This window comes from Sipha flava, unplaced genomic scaffold (genome assembly GCF_003268045.1).
Source record: "Sipha flava isolate LNK unplaced genomic scaffold, YSA_version1 538_pilon_pilon, whole genome shotgun sequence".
NCBI lineage: Eukaryota > Metazoa > Arthropoda > Insecta > Hemiptera > Aphididae > Sipha > Sipha flava.
In genome coordinates, this window is record NW_020273519.1 from 10,952 (window position 1) to 21,655 (window position 10,704).

The following is a 10,704-nucleotide window of genomic DNA, read 5'->3' on the forward strand; positions in this document are numbered from 1 at the left end:
CCCCCCCCCGATAACTAAACTCTATTTTCTGGTCTCCCGTGTATAACTTGTTTCCATTCCTTCGGACGCCGCCGTCGTGTCAGTGGCCGCCGCCGAACGTTATCGGTCAATTGCGTACCTTGAGTGGCCTATCTCCAAACGTATCGCGGGGAGTAAGTGAAATTACCTAGCCAGCAAATTATAGGCACCCGCCACATACGATTTATATTTCTTATTTTTATGATTATTATTTTTATGTCAATGTAACTGGTCCTTCGATCGTCGTTTCGGCCCAAACAGTATGGTTAATCATGTCGGAAATTTTATTCCTAATCTGGCAATGTTGACTAAACCACTAAGAGATTTTCTTAAAAAGAATAATGAGTTTGTATGGACATCAATACATAATGAGTAAACCGCGGATTATATGCAGTGAAAATACTCTATTATATGCATGCAAATATGCAGCATAAAATACAGAAATATGCATGGACTTTGTTAAAATATGCACTAAGAATTAAATTTAAAAACAATATGAAAAAATTATGATGATGAAATTTATTAAAAAAAAAAAATTATTATAATTTATAATTAATAATTATTATTATTTATTATATTACATATATGTAAATTTAATTAGAACTGTAGTTCTCGTAGCAGTATATTACTAAATGTTGCTCCAAGTGGTCCATTGTAAAACTATGGCGCTTGTCATCCAAAATAAGTTTAAATGCAGAAAATGACCGTTCAACATCACAGGACGTCACAAGACAGTATTTAAACTTAGAAGCCATGTTGCTCGTTATTGTATTGAGAAGTACAGTACTTGTGCCATTAATGTAAGCGTCGATCATACTTAGGGAATCATAGCCGGGATTTTTGTTCAGTAATCGAGTAATCTTTGTTTTGATTTTTTCTGAAAATACGTCAGGCAGTTCAGATGCTGTTGTTAATAATCCCTCCATAACTTTTAATGAATTGTGTAGTAACAAGTTTCTTGCTTCTAGACTTGTAATTAGTTCTGGTATTTTAGAAAAATGTGTAAAAATCAGATTTAAATCATGTTGTATTGACGAGGTTTCAAATGCTTCCTTGGCATCACGGATTGATAAGGCGTCAGAACTTTTAAATTGGTTAATTATCCCTTTTATTTCCATGAAATGTTCACTGTAGAAGCAAGCACTTTTGATCCAATTGCCCCATCGCGTAATGACAGGTTCTAGTGGAAGTGGTCAAGTCGGTAATTGTTCCCTGTACGTCTGTATTCGCGATGGTGCTTTCATGAATACTTTTTTCACGGCAGAAATAAGTTTGTTCACACTCAAAAACTCATTTCGAATTTCTTCAGCAAAGCGGTGAATAGCATGAGCAAAGCAAGTTACGTGGATCAAGTTCGGATAGAAAATTTTGAGGGCTACTCCAGCTTTCGTCATGTATGGAGCTGCATCAGAAATAAAAATGCAAACTCTCTCAGCAATAGAAGTATCGACAAAAAATGCGGTGATACTGTCGTTTATAAATCGAGCTATAGTTGAATGGTTGACTTTTTCAAGTGCTTTAGAAGCAATGAGATATGCTGGAGAAGGTTCTAGGGATAATTTTCCAATAAATAAATTCGCGATATAACGCCCACACGAATCTGTAGTCTCATCTGCCGAAATCCAAATTAGGTTTTTTCCAATTTCATTTTTAATTTTTTCCAAGATATTTCTATAAACGTCTATAATGTAATTTTTCCTTAAAGTAGATTCATCGGGTATGTTTTGATTCGTACAATATTTTTTCAGAAAACTACGGAATTTCGGATTACTTAGTTTTTTCAAAGGAATGTTACTCGCTATTAATGCCTCGCATAAATCATTGTTGAAATTATCCTTGCGTGTTATACTGTTAGTACGAGGCTGTGATATAAGCGCCACGAATCGATGATTGCAGAAACGCCACGAGTCATATATGTATTTTATGAAATATATTACCAAAAACGTACCTATACTAATCGACGTTCGAGTGTTTTCTATGCGTTATATGTAAAAACGTCATTAGTTATACTTTATTCTTTATCAGATAAATAAACAATAATTGGTGTTTTTACACTAAACGCATAGAAAACACATGACCGTTATACGTTTTTAACAATATCTCATTTTCATAAAATATGTGACTCGTGACGTTTCTGCAACCATCAATTCGTATATGTATTTACGTATACAGTTAAAATAGTTACCGCTCACTCGTCATTGGACGCTACGTCTCAAAAATAACAAAACGCGTGAACTCGAAATTCGATATGGTATACCGAGTCCCTCCAATGGCGGTTATACACTGCGCGTAGTGTGTAACCAGCTCAACGCTCCAGATCAGGATGGTCAGATTCGCGGCCCTTGGTCTTCTTTTCCGCCCCTATTAAGAAGACATAACACGTTTTAATTTTTATGATTAAGTCGGTGACTGCCGTCTTGTATACTACAGATTATTATTAAAAAAAAAAAAAAACCTTGTTATTCAAAATAGAACTATGGCTTGGCGTTACGAGAAGAGTGTGATAATACAGTTCACTACGTATAACATCGTCGTAACGCAAGCATGTCAAACTCAAAGTATAAGGTGGGCAAAATACATTAATTAGTTTACTACGTGGGCCGCACATAAACATTTAACGAAAATAAGTATATTTTTTACATTTTTTCAATTTTATTCTTTACGGACACAACAGGTATAAATACATATAAAAAACTTTAAAAAAAATGAACATTCAAAAAAGTCATATTAATAATATATATGAGGAGATATCAATTATTTAAATTAAAAAAAGAAAACATATTGATAATTCTTTTTGGTCGATATTTGGCATATCTTTTCCTCCACCAACTTCTCAATTTCGGGAGAAATATTATTGGATGAAACCACTTTTAAAACTGAATTTAGATGTATGTAAGTTAATCTGGATCTAACGGGTGATTTATTGCTATTCATCAATGAGAATAGTTGCTCACATAGATAAGTACTACTAAACATAGACTTAATTTTACAAGCAAATCTGGGAGTTTCTACGTACCTTCAGGCAAAAAATTGTAAAATTGCGGTACACCAACCTCATTGAATTTACGTTTTAAATTTGAATCATTTTGAATCTCAATCAGTTCCATTTGTATATGTGCTGGAACTTTTACTGCGTCTATTGAAAAAGGAGACGTGAACCATTCAAAATCGTTTTCTAAATATTTGAAATCTTGAAATCTATTTCCGAATTCAGTCTTCAACGATATAATTTGTTCTGAATAGTTTTTGTAAAAAATTGGTCCATAATTACTTGTTTTATACGTCATACATGTTGGGAAATGCGTTAAATTTTCATTCTGTAACTGTGTTTCCCATAAATCTAATTTACATTTGAAAGCCTTAATATGGTCATTAATAGCTGTTATAATTTGATATTTTCCTTGTTATTTTAAATTTAAATTTGACAAGTGCTTCGTTATATCGACCATAAAGGATAGGTCTTGTAACCACATTGGATCCGACAAAGTGCTGACGTCTTGTTCTTTAGACTCTAAAAATATTTGTATTGCATCTTTTAACTTCCAGAACCGTTCTAATACAGTGGAGCATGATAACCAACGTACTTCTGTAAAGTATGGTAAACCTGAATACTCGCTTTCTAAATCGTTTAAAAAAATCGAAAATTGTCTTTGTTTTAAACCACGAGATCTTATAAAATTGACCATTTGTTTTACCGGTTTCATTACAAATGCCATATTAATAACTTTTGTGCATAACATCTCTTGATGTATAATACAATGTGCCCTATGAAATGTATGCTCAAAATTTTTATTCGCTTTTTTTTCGTAACCTTTCAATGAAACCTTTATTTTTTCCTGTCATAGAAGGAGCTCCATCTGTAGCCACAGACGATAACTTTACCAAAGGTAAATCATATTTTTTTAAGAGTTCACAAACAGAAACGAATACATCCTCTCCTGTAGTAGTACCATACATAGGTTTAATTTCCAATAACTCTTCATAAATATTTAATTCCATATCGCAAGCTCGAAAGAATACAGCTAACTGAGCTGTGCCACCAATATCGTTACTTTCATCACAAACAATTGAAAAATACTCGAAACTAGGTATTTTGATTTTTATCTGATCACTCAAATTGCATTATAGTTCAGTTATTCTTTCAGCAACCGTATTTCGTGTTAATGATATGTTTTGAAAAGCTTTTAGATTCCCGGTGTCACAGGCGATTATTACCCCCTATATTATTACCGGGGAGGGGGTAATAATCGCCTGAAGTAATAATCGCCTACAGCAACAGGCGATTATTACTTCCCCCCCCACAATATTTTATTGGGGGGTATTAATCGCCTGCGGTAATAATCGCCTGAGGTAATAATCACCTACAGTAACAGGCGATTATTACCCCCTCACAATTTTTTACCGGGTGGTTTTAATCGCCTGAGGTAATAATCGCCTACAGCAACAGGTGATTATTACCTCCCCCCATAATTTTTCATAAATTCATAAATTTGAAAATTCATAGTATAACATTAGAAAAATTTTCGCGATTTTAACATATTTCGTAAATATTTGAACTTAAGCTTATCAACAAAAATTTGTGACTAACGTTTTGATTTTTTTTTTTACTACGAGTATAAGAATAAGTATAACCTATAATAAACCTTGTATTAAACTTTAAAGATTTTTTGATGAGCCATTTTTTTTATAGTCATTTAAAAAAAAAAAAAATTTAGAAAAATCGAAAATTTCAATTGACTATAAATAGCTTAAAAAAAAAAGTCAAAATATTTTGAAAATTTAATTGTAAATAAATAAGGCTAATATAAACATTTGGTGAAAATTTCAAATATTTACAGTGATTCATTTTCGAGCTACAGCAAAATAAAAAATCGATTTCGTCGAAAATTGATTATGTGTAAAAATTCCCGTTTTTCTGTTACTTTTTTAGGGTTTTTCCTAACGTTTTTGGAAACTACTGGAAATTTTTTACTTTTGACCCCCCCTCCCATCAAAAAAAGTACCAACTAGATGAATTTTCTTTTTCAAAAGGCTGAAGTAAAAAATCAAAGCACTAAATCAAAATCATTATATTTTAGTTTTAAATGCATGTAACAGCAATAACGAGCATTTGGAAAAAAACGTAAACACGTAGAGATGAAAGATGGAGTATTTAAAATTTAATATTTATCCAGGGAATATTTCTACTAAAAATGAGAAATCAAACTTTAGAAAACAATGTAAGCCTTTTCGAATAGAAAATGGACAGTTGTTTTATAAAAGACACATGCACGTGTTATTATTAATACAGATGAACAACTTAGTATTATAAAAATGATACATTGTGGTTCAGACTCTTCAATTGAAGCCTCCGCTTTGTCATCCCATAGAAGTCGTGACACCACACAACGTTTCATAAAACAAAGGTACGTAATGAATACAAGCTAATACGAGTATTAGTATTATACTGCACACCATACAAGTTTTAGAGCTTTATACAAGGCTCAATGTACTTAAACTGTGGCACTAGATTTATTTATTTTTTGTATTATTTGTTTCGATATTAGTTTTGAAGGTAGCATTTTGACTTTTTGATAGTATATTAGTATTTCAACATTTTTTTTATATACGAGCAGATATTTTTGGAACCATATGTCTGACGATGTCAGGGATTTTATAATGCGATGTGAATCTTGTCAAAAAGTGAATCCAACTTCATTAAAAGTGACTCCTGAATTGAAATCTGTGGAAATTCCAAAACAGGTAGATACCTATGTGATATAATGTGTATAAAATGTATGAAAACCATAGAACAATAAAATGTATTTTATATTTTTTGTGATGATATGTAGTTTGCCATGGTTAAAAAATGAAAATAAATACATACTATTTTTTTTTTTATAGATATTTAAAGTTCAAATGTTGACATGATTGGATATTTAAACCAAAAATATCCATTTTTAGCTATTTTATTGTAATTCTAAAAATTTGGAGTGGCTCAAATCATTTTCTATTACGTATTATTAAAATTTAAAATATGTCTATTGTCTATGTACAAAGTGGCATTTGAAATTTTTTTTAGATTCATTATTAAGGCTAGTGACTTATAACTACTAGGTTAGATATAGCCGTATAGGTAATAATAGGTATATTAATATTATTATTGGGCAGTGAGTTATTTCAGAAAATGGAGTATTGTCTGTGTGAATGCCGGAAAATAATTTCCCGTTAATAAAATCATATAAAACATAATTGTACATTTTTTAATCATATGAAGTGTAAATTTGTATACATATTATTTAATATTTATATGTTACAAGCTATAGGTATATTTTACTAACGTTTATTTCGTAAATTATCCGGGTAATATGTATATATATTATAATATTATACACTGCCCGTTTTTGAAACGTACTCATAACATATATATTTATTAGTTATTACAAAACATTTAAACATATAACACTATGATAGTTTAACAATTAGTAAAAATTATTTATTATTTATAAGTTGATAATAATGTATCCGCGAAAAATATACCTAAAACATAAATATTAAATAAATAATAGTATTTTTTATTTATTTTTTTATTTTTTTTATTAATGAGATTTTAACGTTACATTATGATATCTCGACAATTATGTACATTAATTTGAAATAAATTAAGGTTGGTATAGCTCACACTCTTAAATTCGGAGACCTGATTGCAGAATAAAATTTAGCGTATGTTTGATTATATTAGCATTGTCGGTTGAAAGAGCATCAATAAGGGAAAAATGAATACCAGAGATGAAAAAGAGAATCTTTAGCTGAGATCTTTGGATAGATAGAGATTGACAATTTATGAGTAGGTGATGGAAATCACAGTATTCTCTACCACAGTTTGGTAGAGGACAACACACACTACTGTTGAGTCCCAATTTAAATGAGTGGTGTGGTAATAGGCTATGGTCCGTGCGTAATCTAGTGAATTTAGCTATGGCTGCACAGCTCATCTTTAGGGAATGAAACCATGGTCGATTAGGGATATTTTTAAATAATGACCTATAACCAAAAGCATAGGATTTTGGTAAGGAATCCCATTCCAGCTTCCATTGTTCATTTATAAATTTGCGATGTAAAGAGACTAAATTCGTATAGGGACACCACAGTGGAACCGAGTAAGAGTGGTTGGCGGTTGAGCCAGCTAACGAATCAACGTATACGTTAACATTTATGCCTATATGCCCTGGAGCCCATAGAAAGAAGATGGAGAATGACCTGATTTTGAGGGATAGTAGTAATGCGCGGATTTTTAGAATTATGGGGGAGCACTTCGAAAGGAAGGGGTTACTAACGATTGCTAAAATACTAGCTTGAGAATCAGAGACAATAAGAAAATCACCGCAGGGGAGAGAACTTATGCATGTGAGAGCTTCTAGGATAGCCCAGCATTCAGCCGTGAATGAAGAGACGAAAGCAGAAAGGTTGGAGGAAGACTGTATATGTAATTCTGGGAAAAAGTAAGCAAACGCCGCACCTGATTGTGTGACTGACCCATCCGTGAATACCAAGGTAAACGAATTAAAGTTATCGGCAATAAACTGTCTAAATAGGTTATTAATTATGCATGGAGGCATAAGACGTAAATCATTAGGGGTGTGGCCCAGAAAGTTGGGTGACACCATCACGTCTGAGGTGAGAGTTAATGCATTAAAGTTTATGTCATGTGAAATCAAACGAGAGTATTGAAAAGTATGTTGGTGGGAAGAATAAACTTCTTCAATATCTTGAAAAAAATATAGAAAATGACGGTTAGTATTAAAATTATTTACTATAAAATGATATAATTACTAAACTTATACAACTTGAAAAATTATAATAAACATTTCTGATTTTTAGGTGTATGGGGAACTGATGTCGAAATATTTGCTGCTGCTTTCTTACTAAAGACATCAATTTATGTTTTTTCTACATTAACGAATAAGTGGCAAATATTTAACAAATATATGGACTTAAAGAATAATGTAATGATGAGTGAAAAGTGCATTTACATAAGGAACATCAACAATGTATACTATGATGTAGTTATGAATGTTTAATTATGTAATCACATAACTTATTTTATTATATTTGTTGGTTTGGGTTAAAATCACACCGGTTATAAAATTTTATATTAATGGACTATACGATGTATAATAAATAAATGATTTTGTTGCGTTATGAAATAATATATTTAATTTGAATTTTATTAAAAAGCTTTTTTATTCCATGTGCGGAGTCGGCACCTTTACAATTTAAAATACTTTTTCCGACTGAATATAATAAAATCAAAAGCCCGTCGGTACACTAAACCGGTTAGGCCGATAACGATACCGACGCGGACACAATCGATAACATAATACACATATCATATAATTTGACAATACTGAACATTGATATCTATAGGTAACAATAAATATTGTTAATATTTTAAACAATTTTAAAACAATTGAGTTAATTTCAGAAGTGTTGGTAATAAATTACTGTTTTTTTCTTTAACATATTTTTAATCAAAAATGCTGAATCCTTATAATAAGCACATAAGCATAAAAAGTAGGTAATGGAGAGGTTATTAGTATATGACACCCTCATCATCCCCCCCGGGGGCTCAACCTTAAGGGGGGTAATAATCGCCTGTTACTATAGGCGATTATTACCTCAGGCGATTATTACCCCCCCCCGGTAAAAATGTTGGGGGGGGGTAATAATCGCCTGTTACACCGGGACAAATAATTTCAGCCGTTTTAATCAAACACGTTTTAATAAAATCACCTTCGGTGAATGGTTTCGAATGTTTGGCAATTAACTCTGACAACACATAACTAACCTTTACTGCAGCTTCATTTTCTTGTGGTATTTTAGTGAACATTAATTGTTGGTGTTTATATCCTGATTTAAGTTCTTTCAGTTTTTCATGTCTTAATAACCCTTCATAGTGGTCGTATTTTGACTTATGTTGTTCGTAATGCCGCTTAATATTGTATAACTTTAGAACATTAATAACACTTTTACAAATTAAACAAATTATTTTATTATTGATTTCACTACAAAAATATTGTAATTCCCAATGTTCATGAAATTGACGATGTTCATCGGTAATTTTACGTTTATAACTACCACTTGGTTTTAATACAGACATTTTTAAATTGTAAATTTGCACGCAACAAAATTTAAACTCGAACACACGCTGGTTGTCGAAAGACTAGTTTCCAAAGGCACGCATGTCGCGTACCGACGATATAAATTATTAATCTATATTCTATAATCAGAAGATAAAACATAATAATGTATACCAAAATATATACCATTATCAAAGAATCTATGTTAGTTGAAACACATGATTAATATTTTATAATTTTTTTTTTATTATCCTTTTTTTATTTTGTCCATTAATATTACTAGCCGAGGGCCACAAAAAAATAAGTCGCGGGCCGCGTGTTTGACATGCCTGTCGTAATGCGTCGACATACTACAACGTTCCTAGTGGAAAGGAACCATGCGCAATAAAACCTAGTTTTCGTCCAAATGACTGGGCACTTTTATTCTGAATAAACTATAGAATAATTGTTCCGGGAAGTTTATCGATAGAAATAATCTCAGCGTACACAAATACTCATATTATATTATATATATAGTAGAAATATAAAATCCAAATACCACTGACTCACTGATCGCTGAATCTCAAAAACTATTCAACGTACACACCTGAAATTTGGAAGTCTTTCACCGAGTAATAAGAAAGGATTTTTCGAAAATCGCATATTTAAGGGTCGAAACACTTTTGGACTGGATGCATACATTTTTCAATTTTTGGTTACCTAGGAAATATTTGATTTGTTTAATATGTTGATTTTAATAATTACCGATTAAGAGTTATGTAAATTATTAAACTATATAACAACTTAATCGAAGCCATAATTTTTAAAAGAAAATTATAGGTGATCATGTACTATTACCACGCATCTCAATGACTCCAACAGATAAGCCATTGGAATTCAAACTTTTGGAGTTTTCAGTGCGACTCGCTTTTGCAATGATTTTTAAAAAATTACAAGGACAATTAAAACAAGTGTGTGGACTGAATTTTGAAAATTTATGCTTCTCACATAACTGTGTGTGGCCTGCTCACGCGTCAGAAAACCTGATTTATTTGTGTACGCACCACAAAAGGAAAAACAAAAAATACTGTGTAATCCAAGTACACTTCAATGAATAGCATTTATTTAAAACATTGAATTGTCAGACTATTCTCAATAAAATGAATAAATAAAATAATTATAATCCAAAATAAATTGAACATTGTTGTAAGGATATTAGTATATGCTTAAATATAGTAAACGGTAGAGCAAGGCGAGATAGACATGGCTATATTTTATATTTACTTATTTAATATATAACAAATTAATATTTCAACCATTACTTCGGGTGATTCATATTTAAAAAGACATAGGTTCAATGGTAACACCCAAAAAGAGTTGAACACTCAACATTTTCTCAACGGACAACGTCAGGTATTACTCATTCATTGATCATCGCTACATTTCAAAACTATATGAACTTTAAATTTGATATTATGGTCTCTCCAATATTCAATACATGCAATAAGAAGGGATTTTAAAAAATATTGGAACCAGAAAATACGGTAATTTAGCGTATCACCAAAATTACTATACTGATTCATTTGAA

The 10,704-nt window shown here is 31.4% G+C and overlaps 1 protein-coding gene across 1 annotated transcript; it reads right to left on the reverse strand.

The window, feature by feature from the left end:
• Positions 1-1,201: 1,201 nt before the first annotated feature.
• LOC112690974 lies at positions 1,202-9,881 on the reverse strand. Its single transcript, XM_025565078.1, has 3 exons — positions 8,846-9,881; positions 2,204-2,379; positions 1,202-1,770 (listed from the first exon to the last, which is right to left on the reverse strand). Exons 2-3 carry the CDS (start codon positions 2,215-2,217, stop codon positions 1,212-1,214), a joined length of 573 nt encoding a protein of 190 aa, XP_025420863.1. The 5' UTR covers positions 2,218-2,379; positions 8,846-9,881; the 3' UTR covers positions 1,202-1,211.
• Between the last annotated feature and the right edge of the window lie 823 nt (positions 9,882-10,704).